The following is a 23477-nucleotide window of genomic DNA, read 5'->3' on the forward strand; positions in this document are numbered from 1 at the left end:
ACGTATGTACAATTTCTAAAACAAGGTAAATTATTGACAAATAAGTTGATGAAACAAGAATATCAGCTGTTTCGTTTAAAGTCATCATTTCGTAAGTTCTATGGTCGATACAATGACCTTGTCAGCAAATACAATTTATCATTGAGTCAAATGCTGACTGACGTTTTTCATACTAATTGTTAGGCCATTATTTACACACTGTATTGTCGACGGATTTTTCCGTTATTTCCCGATCATGACAAGGAGCACATGGCGGGTGTGACCGGTCAGCAGGGGATGCTCACTCCTCCATGGCACCTGATCCCACCTCTGCTGTTTGGAGGTCCGTGTTTGCTCTACTCCCATTTTGTATTGTATAATGGACTTTTGAGCTTGAATACTGTTCGTTATCTCCATATATTTCATTCCAAGTGGCATTGCATCAAGGATTATAACTCTAAAATGAGACTGAAATGGAAATTTGCACCTAAGCGATTAGATGAACATTTTCTTGAGATCTTCCAAATTAATGCTATTTTCTTTTTTAATTAATTGAGCCTTTCTGCCATTGCAATAAAATGATACTGCAATCACAGAAAAAGATAGCAATCACAACAAATAGCAAAAAAGACCCTGAAAATCATAAAAAAATATCATGTCAGATCATTTATTAAACAAGCACAGGACTCATAGCATTAATCATATAATTAAATGAATAATATGACAGCACCTTTATTTATACAATAATGAAAAATGGCTACTGGAAGGTATATATGCTGTATGAAGAATATAAAACATAATAGAACAGTTGTGTCTCAGTCATAACTACAGCCCTACATAGCAAACTTTATCCTTTAACACGCCACTATGCAGTAAGATCTACATATTGTACCATACATATCATGCAAGAGGTAGACTAGATAGGTTAAACAATAAAAAAATAAAACAACAAAAATAACTACCATAGAATAGAAAGCAAATATAACAATGGAATACTTTGTATATGTTTATTTTTTCATGTTTTACTAACATATTTCGTAACCAATAATTGCGTAAAGAGAAAAAAAGCTCTGCAGCCATACAAAGTTGTCATTTGGCCAGTATAGCTGTACTGTCTTTGTTTTATATAAATTAATCTATATTTCATAAAGTTCAAAAAACTACTTTCAAATCTTTGGTTTCAATATAAGGCCTAAGGATAGTATTGATTTATTAAACAAAGAAACTGAGCAGATGTAAACATTCCCCTTACTATGACAGTGGTTATCAATGATCTAACAATGTAATATCCAACAAATATATGAAGTGAGTGATACATTTCTCATGTGCACTGTACATGCAAGAAATGGCATCCTACAGTAATACACATATAACAATTAACAGAAAATTTAAACTTTATCAGTGGATGATAATTTTTAGCATATATATCTACCAATGACCCATTGTATGATATACAAGTCAAAATATCTCAATTATCTATATACTTTGAAATGAAATTTCAGGTCATAAAGAAACAATTTTTCTGTGGCCAATGAATACCACCAATTTAAGAATTTTAATACATGAACCATTATTGGAGAGGTTGTAAATGTAAATCATGTAGATAAATGAAAAAGCCCAGTATTGCTTACAATGTGGCACTGTATCCTTGATTACAAACTCTATATTATATTGACTATATCATTATATTGTGTCTTACATTAATTGCATTGCTAATGGTGAAAAGGAAAAATAAAATCATTCTACATGTAATACTTGTAATACTTTCAAAAGATGTTTATAAATGTACAAAAAAAAAGGATTTCCAAAAATTGAAATACATGTATTCAATTCATGTTAGGATGAACTTTCTTCTAAATAAATTAATTCTAATAAATTTCTTTTGATGAAAAGCATATAAAAGGGAGTGATTAAAAAATGCACTGCGTCAGCTAAAATGTGGAAGGAATTTGAACAATACTGCCTAAAAACAATAACAGCAAACATACACTTTAATCTACATGTAACATATAAAACATTTATCCCTGCCAACATATATCCTTGATGCCTAACATGTGATAAAGCTGTATATGGCATATTTTTCTTCCAAATAAATACCATGCACAAAATTTGTGTTAATCATGTCATAATTTTTTTTTTCGATGACATTTAAATTACATTGCACATGCCTTTAGAGTAAAATTATAAGTTGAAACACAAATACCAAAATTTAATAATTGGAATAAACATTTAATCAGGCCAGCCTGATAATGTCACCGGAAGTCCGAGATGAGAGGTACTGGTTAGTACAAGGGAAAATTTGCATTTTGACCTGAAATACTTTTTATTTTAGTTTTAACATTTGCGAAACAGTCACCAAATTTTACTGAATCAACAAACTGCAGAAGAAGAAGCATTTTGAAAGATTTTCACAGATTATTATATTTTCAGTAACCTTGGCAACACTGTATACCCTGGTGTAGTATACATTGTACCAAATTTTATAAGAATCGGACTAAACTGTATAGGGAGGTGCATTTTTGAAAATATCTAACATAAATGGCAAAACTGCTCATTGGAATCAAAAACTCTTAAACAGAACTATATATGTGTCCTGAAGTAGTAAACAGAATTATGTATCCTGAGGAAGAATGTATTCCTGATGAAGTCTTCTTGTATGCAAAATTTATTGCAATCAGACCCAATCGTGTACAAATAAACAAAAGGACAGACCAATGGACAACAGTTTAGAAACAGACAGATGAATGACAGACACATTACCATTACATAAGTTCTTCTGGTAGTTAACCAGTACATGTAGATATGAAATTCAGATGTATTCCCCCATATTTTTGGTTTCCCAGTCTTCTCCTTCAGGATTAGCTGTTAATTCAATAATACTGGATATCACAGTTCATCATGTTTCTGTAAAAGAACAATATCAGTAGTTTAAATTCAAAGTGTCCCATTTATTTGCTGCCCTGCTGTTAAAAAATGGTATATAAATGATTAATGAACAATATTATTTTTACTTGCTGTATACATGTACAACTGTTGACTTTTTAGTGTCTACTTAGATGATACCTGAGTATAAATCTCTCTTAAATGAATAGTATATTAGGCTTTCAGAACAATTAGAGTACATGTATAATTAACTTTAAAAAAAAAAAAAGTTTTAGCTAGCTAGTCCCAGCCAGCTGAATTAAGTGATAGATAGAATACATTATTATACCATTTAATTCTGTCATAACAATTATACAACTCCAATGAATAGTTTTCAAGAGATTCTATATTTTAAAGAAGAAATTGCAAGAATCATCTGAATCAGGTGCCATACTGACATAACTCCCAAATAGAAGCAAAAATTATTATGAAACTTGCTTAGTAACTAAATCATGCCATTTTGATTATTTTCACCCTTGCCTGACATTGCCTATCTGCTTTTACTTGGAGTTAGCAAAAAACTAAATATCAACCTGACACCCTTAAACTTTTTTTAAGTAACAGTGGCCTTGTTTTACATGTAGACTGGATCAAAATGAAAAGTGGGAAATTGTGTAGAGGACACGACTTATATTAATACCTCAAAGTCTCAGAAAAATTAATTTCTGAGGTGAAGATTTTTTAACATTGTTTACGCTGAAACTGCACAATCAGGAGAATTTGACATTTCAGGGGCCATAACTCCAACAAGGATTCAAAGAATTCAATGAAACTTGCTAGGTAGCTAAATCTTGCCATTATAATTATTTTCCATGAAGAAAGCTTTGCCTATTTGTATTAATGACTGAGTAATACCTGGTAGGCAAAAAACTGCAGATCATCTCCTTTATTTTATTTATAGAAACAGTGACCTTGTTTTGATTGGAATGAAATAAAAAGTGGATTGTTTGTAGCAAAAATCATGCACCACATCATCACTACAAAGTTTAAGGATATCCGATCCTCAGCCATGAAGGATATAACTCTTAAAATTATCATTTAATTAAAAACGTCTTAACATGAAGCTTGAAATTTAAAACAATTCATGCAACAATTTTTATTTTATGCATCTTAATATGATTCAAGGTTCTTTGAAGTTTTAGAAAGGGTCTTGTTAAAAGTTGACATTTGTACTCTATAAAAGTAAAAAATAAATACAGATTTAGAGAAATGGGATTTTCTTGAATCTAGCCTTAGTATATGAAATAAGAAGTGATCTGTGATGTCTTGCATTGATAGCACAAACTATTTACTCTACGTAATATGTAATTATGGAAGGAAATATAAGACCTAGAATACCGAAAAAGTATTAAATAAATATGCAAATTTCTCTGAATGCCCAGATACCTATAGTTTTTTTTTAACCTTAAATATATTTGTTGATCAATTTTCAGTTAGAAAATGAACAAAAGGTTGTTTCTATTCGCCATTTCTGAATATATATTGAAGATTTCATAATTTTCCCTATATAATGTGATTAACTATAATGATTAACTTTGAAGAAATACTTTGGGTAAATAAACATTACTTTGTGAATTCAGAGATATTTTTGTCAGCATTTTAAATTACTTACCTGCTGATTTTTTTAACCTGAGGATCGGAATACCTTAGGAAAAATCTGCCTTGTAGGTCAGAGGAGAAGATTTTTAAAAAAGGTTAATGACAACAATGGATGATGCTGACAGATGCCAGGTGATGGCATAAGCTCACTTGGACCTCTGAGCTAGATGGGCCAAAATTTTTTTTTTTCTTTAGGAAATGAAAACTCACTGAAACAATAAACTGTGTTTCCAAATGTCAACAATTTTAATCAACCCAGACTCTTTTTCTTTCCATATAAATTCACCAGGCACTAAGTCTCAGTGGTGTGACAAAGGAAACTACTGGTACATACACACAGAAAAGCAAGACACGCAGATACCCAATACTGAAAGACGTCCAGAAAAACTTATCTTGACCTTTTTTAATCACTTGCAGTCACACCTGGAGTCATCAGAATGACTTACCTTGATCTTTTTAATCACTTACAGTCACACCTGGAGTCATCAGAATGACTCACCTTGACCTTTTTTAATCACTTACAGTCACACCTGGAGTCATCAGAATGACTTACCTTGACCTTTTTTAATCGCTTACAGTCACACTTAGAGTCGTTGTCACTGGGCTGTTCTACAAGCTCCCAGGAATCATCTGGCCTGTCAGGCTTGGACACCAACAGGTCAGAAAATTTCTAAAAAAAAAAAAAAAAAAAAAAAAAAAAACTTTCTCATTAACATTTAAATAATAGAGGCTGAACAAATAATGATAAAGTTTATCTTTCAAATTATTAAAATTGCTACCGTAAATATCTAGGGGCACAGAACATAATAATTACAAGACATGAAAATGTATGTAGCTAGCACTTTACAAAATAACAAAGTTTTTCTATCTTTTTTGTCATAGCAATTAATTGTCTCACATGAGACATATGGTGGCAATTTTCACTTGATGATTCATAAAAGGAAAGATCTAGTATTTACTGTATGCTTATAAATCTCTGATATTCTTACCAGGGGTTGAAATATATTGTAGCCCCATTCCTGCATGAGGCTAGTCATTTTAAAACTCTGGATAGCTAATTTAAATGTAACAATAGTCTGTTGGACTAGCAGAATGGAAAAAAATTCTCGTCAGTTTACTTTGGCTTTTCTATGTAGACTGGTTTCTTTTGACTGAGAACTATTTTAATTTGCTCCTGTCACCAAAGCATTTGAAACTTTATTAACTAAAATATGTTTTCATTTTGCAAAGGCTCTAATTGGCGACTAATTTAGTCGCCATGGCGCCTAAAATTTTTGATTGGCGACTAAAAATTTTTCACAAGTTGCCAAATTGGCGACCATTTTCAATTGACTTGGCGATCATTAAATTCCGGAAATTTTCACATTTTTAACAATTTTTCTAAAAAAGCAAAAAGAAATTTAAAAGAAGAGGAAATTATTTTTAGCATGTCATGTTTTCTTAAGCACGTCATGGGTCCCTATATTTTATTAACTTTTAAGGTAAAAATTGCCTGGCAACTAAAAATTTGCATTGACGACTAAATATTTTTGATTAGGCACCAGCTGGCACCTAAATTTTATAGGCCACTTAGAGGCCTGTTTTGCATAACAAGAGGCCCAAGGGCCTTAACGGTCACCTGAGTATAATACAACAATTTAGAGAATCCATAGAGTATAAAATGAACTGAAAAGTGAAGCTTTGTTGCCCAAAAGCAAGAAAAATAGGGTGATCAGGTTCAACAAAATAATTAGTCTAGTGTTCATTAACAGTTCATAAATTAGGTTCTAATCTGTACCCCATTTATCACTATCACCATACAGTATATTAACAAACTATCAATGCTTCTGTACTATTTTAATTCCTTGTTGAAATCTCTTACATTGGACTCTCTTGGTCTTTGATGAACATTGAATAAGACAAGTTATTTTTGTCTCATTTTTATTTATCTATTACTTACAAGTCTACCTGATCATTAAAACTATGAAAGTACTTTTTGTATTATACAATAAAAAATCTTGCAAAATTCTCTTATTCTATTAACCTTTCAAGTACATTATTTACAGTGACTAATTATCAAAAGTAAATGGCAAAGGGGAATAACTCCCCTCAGTAGAATACAAATTAATAGAGCCCTGGCCAGGACCAGAACACTTGACAAAATGGCCCAGATGTTCAAAAATATTTATTAAAACTTTTACTCTTTTTGCCTCTGATATGCCCAGGTGCAGAGAAGATTTTCAAAGAAATAATGCAGTTTTTACTACAGATTCACTACATTATCAATAGAGCCCCCCAGCCCCCCCCACCCCCCCCCCCCCCACCTCCCATCCCCACCGAGAAACACCAGAGTCTCTCACCCTGGGACCAGAAGTTTATTCATCATACATGTAAGTAATCACTTTGTTTATCTGATTAACACTAAGGAGCAGACAGGATTATTTAACAGAATTAATGCATTTTCACTACATTATCAAGAGCCCCACCCTTACACCAGCACATCTGACCCAGGGGTCATGCAATTCACTACTCTGGAAGAAGTAATCATGCTCATCATAACTATACACTTAGCTTCTTTGCTTTTTAACCAGAAGCAGAAAAGAATATTTTCAGAGAAATTTTGCTTTTTCACTATATAATCAATAGAGCCCCCCCCCCCCCTTTTCACCAGAACCCTTGACCCTGGGGCCATGAAATTCACAATTTTGGAAGGGGCATACTTGCGTATCATAACAATGTACTAATAGTTTGTTTAAATAATACCCAGGCGCAGAGAAGAAGATTTTTAAAGAAATAATTCACCTTCACTATAGGATATATATGGCCCCACCCTAGCACCAGAACCCCTGATCCAGGGTCCATGAAATTCACAATTTTGGAAGAGGCATCCTTGCTTATCATAACTATGTATTTAATTTGTTTAAATAATACCCAGGAGTAGAGAAGATTTTTAAAGCATTAATGCATTTTCACTATATGATTTATATAGCCCAGCCCTAGCACCAGAACTCTTGACACTGGGGCCATGAATTTCACAATTTTGGTAGAGTCACCCTTGCTTATCATAACTATGTATTCAATTTGTTTCAATAATACCCAGGAGTAGAGAAGAAGATTTTCAAAGAAATAATGCACTTTCACTATATGATTTATATAGCCCCGCCCTAACATCAGAACCCCTGCCCCTGGGGCTATGAATTTCACAATTTTGGTAGAGTCACTCTTGCTTATCATAACTATGTATTCAATTTGTTTAAATGATACCCAGGAGTAGAGAAGAGGAATTTTCAAAGAAATAATGCACTTTCACTATATGACCTATATAGCCCCGCCCTAGCACCAGAACCCCTGACCCTGGGGCCATGAATTTCACAATTTTGGTAGAGTCACTCTTGCTTATCATAACTATGTATTCAATTTGTTTCAGTAATACCCAGGAATAGAGAAGAAGATTTTCAAAGAAATAATGCACTTTCACTATATGATTTATATAGCCCCGCCCTAACACCAGAACCCCTGACCCTGGGGCCATGAATTTCACAATTTTGGTAAAGTCACTCTTGCTTATCATAAATATGTATTCAATTCTGTTCAATAATACCCAGGGGTAGAGAAGAAGATTTTCAAAGAAATAATGCACTTTCACTATATGATCTATATAGCCCCGCCCTAGCACCAGAACCCCTGACCCTGGGGCCATGAATTTCACAATTTTGGTAGAGGGCTCAATGCTTATTACAATCATGTCAACAGTTTGACTGCTTGATGTCCAGGAGTAAAGAAGAAGATTTTTAAAGATTGCATTAATTTTGGTGGTTTTAGCCCCACCCCTCAGGCCCCAGGGGGGCAGGGACCATGAAATTCACAATTTTTGTCCCCCTTCACCCATAGATGCTATATGCCAAAATTGGCTGAAATTCGTTGAGCGGTTTCAGAGAAGAAGCTGAAAATGTTTAAATGTTAACGCACGACGCACGTCGCACGACGCACAACGACAGACAAAAACGGATAGCAATAGGTCACCTGAGTGACTCAGGTGACCTAAAAAAAGGTTGTTGGGCTAGTTAGGTTTGGGCCAGTAATTTTTTACTGATCAGTAGCCCCAGGGCTAGTGGGATTTCCAAGAAAATTTCAACCCCTGATTCTAACTATATATAAGTTGTTTTCCAATCACAGGATCAGATTATTGAAAAAAAAATTGTCACACCTGACAGCATTTTGAAATGAAATAATTTAGGAGTTTTCTTTCAATGAATCATAAATAAAACACCAAAAATATCATGAGTGTTTTTAATATTGCACAAATGAAATAGATTTTTTTAATTTTGAACACTGTTAACAATCCATTTTTTCTTTTTAATGAATTGGGCTTAAATTTTGAGAAACATATGAAATGCTATAAAAGATGATGTATGTTTTTACTTGTTATATTTTGACAATGTGAAGTACACTGTGACGGGAAAATTTCATTATAGCAAGATGAACAATGGCACAAAACAGCTACAGTGTATTCAAGATGGAATTACAAGTTCTTTCTCTTAAATATTAATTTCTCAATTAAATATTTGAATTTTTAAAGTTCCTTTTTACACTTGTACTTACATCAAACAATTTCAAATGATAGCAGAAAATGTCCTTTGGTAACAAATTTTCTCGGACAAATTCTTGAGCATTTCTGGAAATTTTCTTTGCCTTAAAATGCAAATAAAATGAAGTTCAAAAAAAGTTTTTAAAAATAATTTTAAAAAATAAAGAAATAATAAATAACTTACATAGTTTTCAACTATTTCAAAAAACTTAAAATGACTAAATCATGTAAATTGCAGTAATTTTATAACTAATTAATAGATAATTATTGTACCTCCTCATCATGACTTTTTGCCCATAATATTTTTTGTCGGAGGTCACTGAGGTCCCTTTTGAATGAAATGTAGTGTTTATTTGGGTCTAAGCTCTTGTAAAAATGTTCATAATATGGAGAGTCTTGTTTGAGCACAACAGAGTTACCTCCCATTAAATATGGAAATCTGTAGGCAGCAACAGTGCCATCTAAATTTATCTGATATTTATACTGAAAAAAAAAATATACATGTAAAAAACACAATGCAGTGAACTGGCTTTAGACATCATTTTTACTATCTTGTAGCTGGAATTTATTCATTATAGGGTTGTGCAAATATTTCTTTAACTCTGAATAAGCTATGCATACTTACATTAAAGAAATCAAAAAAAGGTGTAGATTTGACAAGCTCTCCATATTTTTCTGGTTCCTTTTTGAAGAAAAACATGTGAGTTAGTGCTGCATCTATAAGTTGTGGTTCTTTTCGTGACATAACAACGAGGTCAAGTCGCTCCTGTCGACTATCCCGTCCCCTCCAGAAAGCTTTCTCGGTCTTGTTCTCCCAGGCCACTTTGGTTGACTGGACAGATAGTGTGTCCAAAGTTACCCTTCAAAACAAAGGCCATAATTACTACTGTTCTAAAGGTCATTCATTATCATTAAATTTGAACATTTAATTTAAATTGTCACTCTTTCCTTGAAATGTCAAATTCAAGAAATTTATGCTGCAGTGAAGATCAAATAATTAACTTGGTTCTAAATATTATACGAAAAAAAAAATAGAACTCAAGATTTTCTTCCCAAAGAAATTGCAAAAATACTAGTAACCACCACAAGCAGTAAAACTGTATGCTGCAATACATATCTTCTTATTTTTCATTACATAAAAATAGAAAATTAAAAAAAATACTACAAAATCACTGAACTTTTGGTACATGTGTATGGAGAGACTCAAAAATGAATGTCCTCCAATGTTGAAGTTTCAAATTACTGTATCATGTTCATATCAATCAAATCCCCAAATATCAATATTTATTCCTCAAGCCATGGGAATTAATTTCACACCAGAAAATAATTGACTTTACAATTAAACTAAGTCTATCAGAAAATTGTTTATTCTGAAATAAATGTAATATGAAAATACGATAGTACTGAACTGAAAAATAAAACTTGATCGATTCTTTGAAATTTAAACAAGAGGCCCAAGGGCCTTAACGGTCACCTGAGTATAATACAACAATTTAGAAGTTAAATACACTGACAGATGAAGCTTTTTTGCCCTAAAGCAAGAGAAGTAGGAAGATCAGGATCAACAAAAATAATTAGTCTAGTATTCAGTATCAACTCATAAATTAAGTTCTAATCTGTGCTCCACTTAACACTATCACCATGCAGACTATTAACAAACTATTAGTGCTTCTGTACTATTTTTAAACCCATATTAAGACCTCTAGCATTGACCTCTCTTATGGTCTTTGAAGAACTTTTAATAAGATAAGTTATTTTTGTCTCATTTTTATTTATCTATTACTTACAGGTCTACCTGATTATTAAAACTAAGAAAATACTTTTTGAATTATATGATAAACATTCTTGCATAATTATTTTATTCTATTTACCTTTCAAATACATTATTTACAGTGATTAATTATCAAAAGTGAACGGAAAAGGGGAATAACTTCTCTCAGTAGAATACAAATTAATAGAGCCCTGCCCAGGACTAGAATGCTTAGACAAATGGTCCAGATGTTCAAAAATCTGGTAGAAATACGCTTACTTATATCATTTAAACTTTTACTCAGTTTTCTTCCGATATGCCCAGAAGCAGAGAAGAATTTCACAGGTACAATGCATTTTCACTACAGATTCAACAAAGCCTTACCCTAACACCAGAACCCAAGACCAAGGGTCAAGAAATTTACAGATTTGGAAGAGTTACCCTCATCATCATAACTATGGACTTCGAAGAATTAACACTTTTCCACTATATTATCAAAAGCCCCCCCCCCCCCCCTCGTTAATGCCAGAACCCCTGACCCTAGGACCACAAGATTTAAAAATTCTGTTCAAAGCTCCCATTTTCATCATAGCTAAGCAATTTATTTATCAACTCAATGCTAAGGAGCAGACAGGATTAATTAATGATTAATTAATAGAATTAATGCTTTTTCACTATATAATCAATAGAGCCCCCCCCCCCCCCCCCCCCCTTCCTCAAGAGCTCCGAAAACTGAAGCCACATATTTAAAAATTTTGGAAGAAGCATCCTTGCCTATCATAATCATGCACTTAGTTTGTTTAAATAATCTCCAGTAGCAGAGAAGATTTTCAAAGAATCAATGCATTTTCACTATATAATCAATAGAGCCCCGCCCTAACACCAGAACCCCTGACCCTGGGGCCATGAAATTCAAAATTTTTGAAAAGGCACTTTTGCTCATCATAACTATGTACTTAGTTACTTTATTTAATACCCAGGAGCAGAGAAGAAGATTTTCAAAGAATTTATGCTTTTTCACTATATAATCTATAGAGCCCCGCCCTAACACCAGAACCCCTGACCCTGGGGCCATGAATTTCACAATTTTGGAAGAGGCTCTCTTGGTCATCATAACTATGTACTTAGTTACTTTATTCAATACCAAGGAGCAGAGAAGAAGATTTTCAAAGAAATTATGCTTTTTCACTATATAATCTATAGAGCCCCGCCCTAACACCAGAACCCCTGACCCTGGGGCCATGAATTTCACAATTTTGGAAGAGGCTCTCTTAGTCATCATAACTATGTACTTAGTTACTTTATTTAATACCCAGGAGCAGAGAAGATTTTCAAAGAATTAATGCACTTTCACTATATGATGTATATAGCCCCACCCTGGGGCCAGAACCCCTGCCCCTGGGGCCATGAATTTCACAATTTTGGAAGAGGCACTCTTGCTCATCATAACTATGTACTTTGTTACTTTTTTTAATACCCAGGAGCACAGAAGAAGATTTTCAAAGAATTAATGCATTTTCACTATATAATCAATAGAGCCCTGCCCTAACACCAGAACCCCTGACCCTGGTGCCATGAATTTTCACAATTTTGGAACAGGCACTCTTGCTCATCATAACTATGTACTTAGTTACTTTTTTTAATACCCAGGAGCACAGAAGAAGATTTTCAAAGAATTAATGCATTTTCACTATATAATCAATAGAGCCCCGCCCTAACACCAGAACCCCTGACCCTGGGGCCATGAATTTCACAATTTTGGAAGAGGCTCTCTTGGTCATCATAACTATGTACTTAGTTACTTTATTCAATACCCAGGAGCAGAGAAGAAGATTTTCAAAGAAATTATGCTTTTTCACTATATAATCTACAGAGCCCCGCCCTAACACCAGAACCCCTGACCCTGGGGCCATGAATTTCACAATTTTGGAAGAGGCTCTCTTGTTCATCACATCTATGTACTTAGTTACTTTATTTAATACCCAGGAGCAGAGAAGAAGATTTTCAAAGAATTAATGCACTTTCACTATATGATGTATATAGCCCCACCCTGGGGCCAGAACCCCTGCCCCTGGGGCCATGAATTTCACAATTTTGGAAGAGGCTCTCTTGGTCATCATAACTATGTACTTAGTTACTTTTTTTAATACCCAGAGGCACAGAAGAAGATTTTCAAAGAATTAATGCATTTTCACTATATAATCAATAGAGCCCCGCCCTAACACCAGAACCCCTGACCCTGGTGCCATGAATTTCACAATTTTGGAAGAGGCACTCTTGCTCTTCATAACTATGTACTTAGTTACTTTATTTAATACCCAGGAGCAGAGAAGAAGATTTTCAAAGAAATAATGCACTTTCACTATATGATCTATATAGCCCCACCCTGGGGCCAGAACCCCTGACCCAGGGGCCATGAATTTCACAATTTCTGAAGAGGACTTCTTGGTCATCATAACTATGTACTTAGTTACTTTTTTTAATACCCAGAGGCACAGAAGAAGATTTTCAAAGAATTAATGCATTTTCACTATATAATCAATAGAGCCCCACCCTAGCACCAGAACCCCTGACCCTGGGGTCATGAATTTCACAATTTTGGAAGAGGCTCTCTTGCTCTTCATAACTATGTACTAAGTTACTTTATTTAATACCCAGGAGCAGAGAAGAAGATTTTCAAAGAAATAATGCATTTCACTATATGATCTATATAGCCCCACCCTTGGGCCAGAACCCCTGACCCTGGGGCCATGAATTTCACAATTTTGGTAGAGGGCTCAATGCTTGTTACAATGATGCCAACAGTTTGACTGCTTGATGTCCTGGAGTAAAGAAGAAGATTTTTAAAGATTGCATTATTTTTGGTGGTTTTAGCCCCACCCCTCAGGCCCCAGGGGGGCAGGGACCATGAAATTCACAATTTTTGTTCCCCTTCACCCATAGATGCTATATGCCAAATTTGGTTGAAATTGGTTAAGCGGTTTCAGAGAAGAAGCTAAAAATGTTCAAATGTTAACACACGACGCACGCCGACGGACGAGAACGGATAGCAATAGGTCACCTGAGTGACTCAGGTGACCTAAAAATTTGATGAATTAATGATTTTTTTTTCTTTGCATTATGTAGCAAACAGCTTATTACAGAAGAGTCATTAAATCTTCCATGTGAAGGTTACCGAGACATCATTTGGAGGGTGGATTCTGTGAGGTCATAGGTTGGCATGACAATGTCCTTGGTGTCATCTGATCCACACCATGAGAATATTGGGATTGGATCTTCTGCCAGAGATTTCTTCTCTAGGGGCCAATCGCCAAGATTTACAAAGAATTCAGTGTCAGGAAGAACAACCTACAAAACCCATTATTAAGTTCATGTATACAAGAGCACATGTACACATCAGCAATAGCAAATAACTTTAAGGGTATATGTATTATAGTAATTATAAATCACAATTTCATATGAGAACTCTAGCAAGTATCCCTCATTAATAATACAACCAAAAAACTCATTTGGAAAAAGGCTAAAAATACTGTACATTTCTTTTGTTTTTTTTAACAGCTCCAGGTCTGATATTACAAATATGTTTATGAACACTACATATGATACCTCAAGCTCTGGCAAGTATTCTACTATAAGGATTAATTATAATTCTCAGAATAATCCAATCGCCTGTAGATTGCATGTTTATAAGAAGTATGAATTCCTTTTCGTCAATGGTGTTGCAGCTTTAGTACTTTTAACATGGAAATTTACATGTTGAGGTATAATTAAAGCTAAATATGTAATAAGAAATCTTTCACGAAAATAATTCCAAGTTTACTAGTGCCTTTGTGATTTTTCTATTTATTACCTTTAATACTCCTCCCCCCATATATGGTTTTTGCTGTAAATATGCTTACTTAACATGGGTAACTAATCCACATTTATGTTCCTTAGATTCATCTGATGGATTAACAGAAACAGATAAATATACAATGTAGGTTGCCTTCTACTTGCTTAATAAGGAGCATCAAAGAGGATGTCCAAAAACTTGGTAAATGTTGATTAAAAGTTTATTTTTTTAATCATACCTTTCTGGTCAGAGAAAGTAAGATAGCATCACTGAACATTTTAAATCCAACATGTTCTCCGTATGTCTTTCTATAAATCTGTAATGCAATACAAATTTTGTTCAGGATAAAAAAAAAACATTCAAATTGTCATTGTTTTTTTTTAAATGTGCAGAAAAATGCTTTCTATAAATATTCACCACATCAAGACTTAAAAAGATTTCAACTGCAACTACTTAGCTGTTATGATGTTGTACAAAGTGTATAAAACTTTGTCTGTCATACTTGTATCTATCAAATTTTGTTGTTGATGATGTGGTTGTGTGTAGAACTGTATCATATTTTGTTGTTGATGATGTGGTTGTGTGTAGAACTGTATCATATTTTGTTGTTGATGATGTGGTTGTGTGTAGAACTGTATCATATTTTGTTGTTGATGATGTGGTTGTGTGTAGAACTGTATCATATTTTGTTGTTGATGATGTGGTTGTGTGTAGAATTGTATCTGCCATATTTTGTTGTTGATGATGTGGTAAGAGTGAAAGACTGTACATGTCTAATTTATATATATTTTGTTGCTGATGATGTCATGATATGTAAGGTTGTGTATCATACATTGTATTTATTTTGGATATTGATGATGTGGTAGTATGTAAAACTATACATGTCATATTTATTTTGTTGCTGATGATGTGGTGGTGTGTAAGGCTGTATGTCTATTTTTGTTGCTGATGAAGAAAGTTTGTTAGAATTAATTACATGTCGACTAAAAATAATTTTTCTTAATGATGAAATGGTTATGCATGTCATATTTATTATGTTGCTGATGTTTGAATGTGTAACACTATATATATGTTTACTTTGTTGTTTTATATCACTCTGATGAAAAGGTTACCTTGTTGTTGATGATACAGTACTGTGTAAGACTATGTATGTTGTGATTATGTTGTTTACTTCAATATGATATGTTATTAAGAAGTTGTTTAAATCGATGTGAAGGTTACCTTGTTGTTGATGATACGGTAGTGTGTAAGACTGTGCATGCCCTTCTTGTTGAAGCGACTAATGGCTTCTGCTGCCACTTTATTGAGGTTGACTTTTTTAAATATGGACAGATCTTTGTCTATCTGTTTGTAAGAGTCAGGGCAGTCATGTGATGTATACCATTTCTCTATATTACTCATTGGGCAGTAACAGTCTTCATGGTACACCATTCCTAAAGAAAGGAAAGCAAGAGTTATCTCTCTTGTATTGTTGATCATAAAACAAAATTGATGTAATGATTGCACTATTAGTGGTAAAATATGCATGTTATCTATCATAATTGCATTGATTTTTGACATGTATTGGCAGTTTTAAGGACCTGTATCTCTGTTTCACATCGATGATAACATTTGGCATGATCAGCTTTAAAATAACCTTTACATATTCTTACTAAAATGACAATGCTGAAACTGACAGGTTGAAACAATTAACAGAGGGTCAAATGCATGTCATAGACTGCATTTACCAGTCTGTATCATGAAAATAAAGATTACAGCCAGCCTATAGGTGTATCTGCTGGTTGATGTATTAAATATATTTTCCCCTGGGTTGATTAACGACCCTGATCATGACAACCAACTTAGACCACCCTGTCTAGATGTTATAGGACGACTCACCTCTCAGGTAGTAAGGGGATTTAGAGACATGGTTTTCATTGTGTAGTAGGTTTATTCTCAGACTGCTGTAAGTGACAAATGGACGGAATCGTACGACATAGCTGCCATCAAATAGGTCCAAAACTTGGGCGTAAATGCGGGCTCGGCTCCCATCCTCCTGAGTTACCTTCACTTCAAAAGCTTTTTCTCCAAGTGAATGTGTAAAACTACAAATATATATATATATAGTTTTTTTTTTTTTTTTTTTACATGAAATGACAATAAAAATATATAGTTAGAATTAGATGCAAGTATATACACTCTACTAATTAATTTTATCTTTTATAATTAGATTTCAACATATTTTTTTTAAAGTATGTTTAATATATGTACTAATGTGTACAGAGATTTGAAGAATTCGTGAACGAATAAAACATAAAATTTTGGAGGTCACAGGGTTGCAAAAAACAAGTTAAAAATTAGACTTTGAAGATCATGTAAAAAAGCTTATGTTCTGAATTTATTATCATAAATATACCAATTAGCATACATCAATGTATCAAGTTGTATTCTATTTTGAGAGTTATGCTAGCATATTTATATTGAATAGGAAAAAAAAACCCAATCCTTTGGTTTCAAAATATTTTCACAAAATTTGCACCTTGAAAAATTGTATGTTAATGTAAAATAAAAACCACAAAATCAAAAGCAAATAAGAAAAAAATCCCACTAAAACCACATATGTAACATGCAAACTCCTCATTATTCAGAAATCAAATATAGCATTTAACCAAATGGGAACATGTTGACAACTTTAGCATTGATCTGCTAGTACTCACACACTTAGTGCAGATTAATGTATATAATGCATTGAAAAGAAAGACTAAGATAAGCAGCTGCTTTCTCTTCCAACATTCAACTTTTTAAATTTCCTCTTACATTTTAATTAATTAATTCATGAAAAATAAATAAATCAATCTCCCAAACAATTTCTTTAATTCTATTTACTAATCAGATACATCATTTCTTTTCACTTTTTATGTCTGTCATTTGTTGTGGTAAATTGTTGATTTAATGTACAAGCTGTCATTCTTCTGTCATTTTGGATGAAGACTGTATAATCTATGTCCCACACACCATTTTACGTAAAATAACCGGTCATATGATAATACCTGCTACAATACCTCCCAGTATTTCCTTTCACTTAGCAGATAAAAACTACAGATATCTGATCTGGAAACCAGGGCCATAAGATAGCATCGTGAACTTTTTCAAAGGTCTCTCCCCTTAAGGGAAAAATTCACATGTAATCCTGAGGCAGTCAACATTAATGAAGGACAAATTTAGCCATCTTGTTACCCGTCAGCTGGGATTTACAGTTATGTTTTATCAGTGGCCCAAGTCGGACAGTTTTCTTTTATGAACACTGTCATCTATTTATCATATTTATGTAATAAATTGTACAGAAAAGAACAGACATATGGCACACAAACTGCTTAAACCCATTACTCATTACACAAAAAAATGTATATATCAGGATTCAGATAAAAAAAATAAATTTGTTGACTTAGCCTGTGCAATGAAACTTTAAAGTTGTATATATTCATGTCCATTTGAGAGTTTGCAATAGGATCTATCAATATAGACTGTACATTAATTCACATAATTATTATATTGAGAGAATAAGCTGGATCAGTGATGGGTATAAAACACCTGACCTCAGCTAGAAATATGCAGTCAAACCACTAATCATAACTCACATCTTAATATTGAAAATCAGAAATATATATACAAGTGACATTAGAATTGAAGAAATTAAGTCAGAGATGGTAAGAAATGAGATGGAAATTCAAGCACTCTTTTGTACAATTTAGGTACAATTCTACATAAAAAAAGGTTAGGCATATTTGTTACATACATAACATTTACCCATAAAGGTTATCATATGTCTTTACAAATTATATAAATTTGTATTGCAGATAATTTATTTACTACATTTGTGTATTTTAAATAACATTAATTAACTTAAATAAAGAAACATGTGTGATACTTGTATTAGTACATACTGACACCAAACTTCATATTTGTAATTAAGACAGGGTTTTTTCACCTGTCTGTATGGAATTCACAACATTATTTATTAATTGTGAGGTAAAAATGAATGTTTGTTTACACGCTATGCACGTAGTAGTGTATTTCTATTCAGTTGTCATTCAGCAATTAATCTTGTTTTTAATTACTGCAGCTTGTTATTAAACTAAGGTAACTAAGGTCTTAGGCCTGTGTTAGATGCTGTTTGTTCTGAACTACATCGTTCATATTAGCTTTGCTTCCTGTTGCCTGAGGATTCTATTACTTAAAATACCTTGTCCTTGGACACCCTTCTTTACCTTGTATCTTTAATGGCTAATTCCGTCTACTGAATTCTTTATGATTCATATTCTGATCTTATCCTGATTTAAATGTTATCAAAATCTTTGGTTTTTCTTTTCTTTGTGAGGATACCCTACATTCCTCTGTTACACTACATTGACAACTTTCTAATTCTTAAAGGTGAGGATTAGGGAGTTTCTAGAAGTTGGTCCAATGATAGATACGAAGTTAGTGATTATGTCAAATGGGTCAGGCCAATTTCAATTAATATATCTACCCTTCTTTTAATCTTTGAACTGAAAACTAATAGCAACAGAATTCAGATGCATAAATTAGTTATTGAATATGAGATAATTTAAGCTAAGACACATGTTCATATCAAATATTCCTTACGGTTAAAAAAAACAACAGAGCAAGTGTCTTGCAAAGTTGGAAACTGAAAAACCAAACTTCTTTCTCTAACAGTTCTTGATTCTACTTCGTCAACGCTATGATAGACTATACTTCATCAGTAGCAATTAAAAATTATCTTAAATATATGTCACTATTCAATATAAATATATTTTTTTATATATTTTTGTATTATTAATATTTATGGAATCTCGATCATCTACCATGCAGTTATTAACAACATTGAGATTGGCTGAGATTTCACAAAAATTTCGGAGGATGCCTCATGGTCTAGTGATCTTTTTGTCATCAAACAGAACTCCACCCAGATTTAATATTATCTGTATAAAATGGGTGTTAGGAACTGAAAGCTTTAAAGTGATTAAGAAATATGAAACCCACCCTCAACCCTATTTTGCCAAAATAAATACATGTGTTTTTTAATTCATATATTAATGTCGCAGAGACATTAGTTCCATCCGATACGTAGGGTGTTAAAATGTTAAAAATCGACACTTACTTTTAGCAAGATCAATGGGTCTATGAGCGTAAATGTTTATCATACTACTAAAAATTGATTCAGCAGGCCAGAAAAAAAGGCCCATCAATGTAACTTAGCAATAATGACTCTTATCATAAAGGGACTGCTTTGATATTTTTTTGTCATTCAATAAGAGTAAAGCATTGAGAGATGAAATAATGTATACATAAAATTTGCCTGTGCAATGCAGCTTTAAGGAAACATATTGAGTTATTATGATCGATCTCTTATAACTAGCAGACTGTTATATTCACTAAATACCCAAGTACAAGTTTATAATATTGAGGGAGGAGGGGTTGACTTTCATAACTTTTCAAAATTTCCAAAATAGCAAAGTTTAAATTAAAATGGGACTTCCTTATGTTTGCCAAAATCTGAATCTTGCACATGTAAATGACATTATACATGTATGACACTGTATGGTCCTTTACCAGTTCAATGGACTGCAACACATTAAAACTGCTGGGTTGTTATTATTAAAATTGGATACAGCGCCACATCAAACAAATGAATATTAAAATGTGAACTCTCCTGACCTCTTTAAAAAGTCCACAATCAATATACAAATAATATTTGTATCAATTCTGGTAAACAAAATTTACCTTAAAAAGTGACAAAACTCTGTTAAGAATATTATTAATGAACTAGTGAAACCATGAAATTGCAAATTCAGTCTTAGCACTTGAACATTTTGATGGATGAAGTTGGTGCTTAAACTCTTAAAGTCTTCTGCTGAACCATCATTAGGAGTGTTACATTTAAGTTGTCAATATAGCATACAATGTATGCTGTCGGAGTAATCAATACAAATTTTGGTTGATGGGGTTACCATACACAACCTGTTGCTAAGGAAATTTTTTTTACAGACTTTAAACACCTGCTTAGATCAATATAACCTGGAATGGTGGATGTATTAATATTTAACCTGATGAATTTAATGGAGCAATAAAAATTAAATACCAAGCTGAATTACTTTTAAAGACAGAGAAAAAGGGCTAAAAACAAATGTTAAAACACCAATTTTTGACAAAGTGACAGAATCTAAATCATACATATAAATGATTTATATATATTTACACGTGTGATATTACATGTAGCTGGCCATCTTCCCAATATGTAAAGGCTTTGTGGTTACATGTCTATATATCTCAGACAAACAAAGCCTTAATTGACATTTTGAAGATGCTACATGGACCATGCATCAGGTATAATATACATGTAAGGGATTCATGAGAATTTTTTAGAGAATATTATACATTATGAAAACTAATACAATGTACTTCCTAGAAATGCCACTAAAACTCAAAAAAATATCTACAGCTTCGTGTAATCACTTATAATGATGTCTGCAGGGTAGCAGAGTGGTTAACGCATTTGTGATCCGAGTTCGATCCCTGTGATCAGGGTTGTATGTCACAGTGAGAGGGTAAGGTGGTCGCCCACTTGGACACATGGGTTTTCTCCATGCAGGTACCATTGTCTCCTCTCACAGATATGACCCAACATCCGTGCATTAAAGGACCCATTGGAAAAATGTTTTCAAATTTCCATGGGCTGATTCCTTGGTATCATAAATATGTATTTATATATATATACTAAATAAATATATCTTTTTTAGGGTATAGGTCTATATGAATATTTCATAACCCCAAAAATTTAAGGAATGCTTAACAATCCTTACATGTCATGGAACAATGTGTTTTAATAAAAGTGGACATAACTTTCCCCTATCTTTTCTTTTCACCTTCTGAAGTTATTTTTGGAGTTGTAAGTCCCCTGAAATTCCTAGTTTTCCCTCTCTCTTTTTGAAATTTCAGGATTTATCCCTCACTTTTACAGTTCATTTTCAAAGACATTTGAGAGTTTTAAGGCCCTCAAATCTCCTAGTTTGCCCTCTCTCTTTATAAACTTCTGGATCTACCCCTCACCATTGCAGTTCATGTATAAAATTCTTAGAAACATTTTATTTTATAAATATGGAATTCAAGTTCTTTCTGTGAAATAATATTAAAGAAATTTAATATCAATTAAGATTTCTATTTCTACAGTTTCTGAGTAATAAGATGTTTTATATCAGATGTCACATGACTTTAGACCTTAACTCCTTAAGGCTTTATGCTTTTGAACATGAATAAGGAGTAAATGTGATGGAAACCATAACCCTGTCATCATTTGTTACATGTATATGAATTTCATATGTGATTAATGAATGAAATGCATAGAATTAAGAAAAAACTTTAAATTTCCAACTCTTAGAATTATTAATTTGCAACTGTCCGTGACACATGGCAGCACTTAATTTGTATCTGTGTATCATTCTATAATGAATTAAATACATGATCATCATTAGAGGGGGGAAAAAAGGAATGAAATGAAATTTTTTCAAAAATATATTCTTTGGTATAATTTATCAATAGAAAAGTTTTATGAGGAATAAAAATATTATAGACTGTATCACATACTCTTTGTTAAAAATTCTGAGGTAGTAAAATGTCTCAGACGACAATACATGTTTGCATAGGAATTTAATTAAAATGCATGCTTCTTCTTCAAGTTCTTTTCAAGATAAAAAATTGAACACAGATGACACTACAGGTGGCATAAAGCATTAGTGAATAAGTAATCTTTAAAGATATGTGAATTAAATAAAATTTGTCATATATATTTAAAATTTTTATTCAGAATACAATCTGACTTCTCAGGGCTTAATTGACCTTTTTTTGTAACAGGGACCCCCTTGTACCCTTTCAATAGTGAATTTTCAATTTTAAAAAAAAGTGGCAAAATTGGAAATATTGATTTCTTTTATTTAGTTTTACTGTTAAATAAATAGTTACTTTGTCAGCTTATTTCCTATTCAAATCTTAATGAATCATTAAAATCCCAAAATTCAAAAAAAAAAAAATTTAAAATGAAAAGCACTTAAAAATTTAACCTGCATGTCATTTGGAAATTTTTATTGAAATTTTTTGGGGAAAGAGTAAATTTTCAATTAAGACTGATTCCTTTTACAGGACCTGGATGCAAGGGTTATTAATTAAGCTTTAAAAAACATACCTCTAATTAAAATTGAAGATTCAATTTTCAATCTGACATGTTACTGATGCAATGATTAAGAAATAAATTGACATGCACTTGTGTATCATATTTTTATATGTTTAGCTATTTAAGAGCATAATGCAATCTGCACTCTGTATCAATTATCAAACTGGAAAGTGAAGAGACAATAGATTCTGATAAATGTTGCCGCTAGGGCCTAGTGACAGAGAAGATATATACGTGAGGGGCTTTAGAATAAATACATACTTTTCTCCAAACTGGTCCACAGCCTGGACAAAAAAATATCTGGCAGGTAAAGATAACCTGGCCTTAAGACCGGGTCCCCAGACGATAGTCTTATCTAGGGACAGGGTCCTCGATCCCGACTGTTCGGCTCCTTGTGCAGACGATCTTTCAACCACGAGCATCAAAAACGAAAGCACTAAGTACAAGCGCGTTGAACAAGCACACATGTTAAACTTCAGTGGTAAGAAACACAGATTTTCACTTGGTGATATGTTAAGGAATTTCAAACTCTCAAAGATACAGCTTATTCATTGCGTCTCAAATGTCAACAACGTTGTGTGTCAACATGTGGTGCGTACGATTGTCAACTTCCGCTGGCTTT

The 23477-nt window shown here is 32.9% G+C and overlaps 1 protein-coding gene across 1 annotated transcript; it reads right to left on the minus strand.

The window, feature by feature from the left end:
• Positions 1-642: 642 nt before the first annotated feature.
• LOC133205884 (protein O-glucosyltransferase 2-like) lies at positions 643-23477 on the minus strand. The gene is made up of 10 exons (XM_061341772.1): positions 23117-23477; positions 16528-16733; positions 15871-16082; positions 14888-14965; positions 13993-14165; positions 9693-9927; positions 9341-9550; positions 9082-9171; positions 5054-5170; positions 643-2883 (listed from the first exon to the last, which is right to left on the minus strand). The coding sequence occupies exons 1-10, from the start codon at positions 23320-23322 to the stop codon at positions 2866-2868; spliced, it is 1545 nt and encodes a 514-aa protein (XP_061197756.1). The 5' UTR covers positions 23323-23477; the 3' UTR covers positions 643-2865.

This window comes from Saccostrea echinata, unplaced genomic scaffold (assembly GCF_033153115.1).
Source record: "Saccostrea echinata isolate AGI-Se365-2 ecotype Australia unplaced genomic scaffold, CSIRO_AGI_Sech_v1 ptg000054l, whole genome shotgun sequence".
In the NCBI taxonomy this organism is placed as follows: Eukaryota; Metazoa; Mollusca; class Bivalvia; order Ostreida; family Ostreidae; genus Saccostrea; species Saccostrea echinata.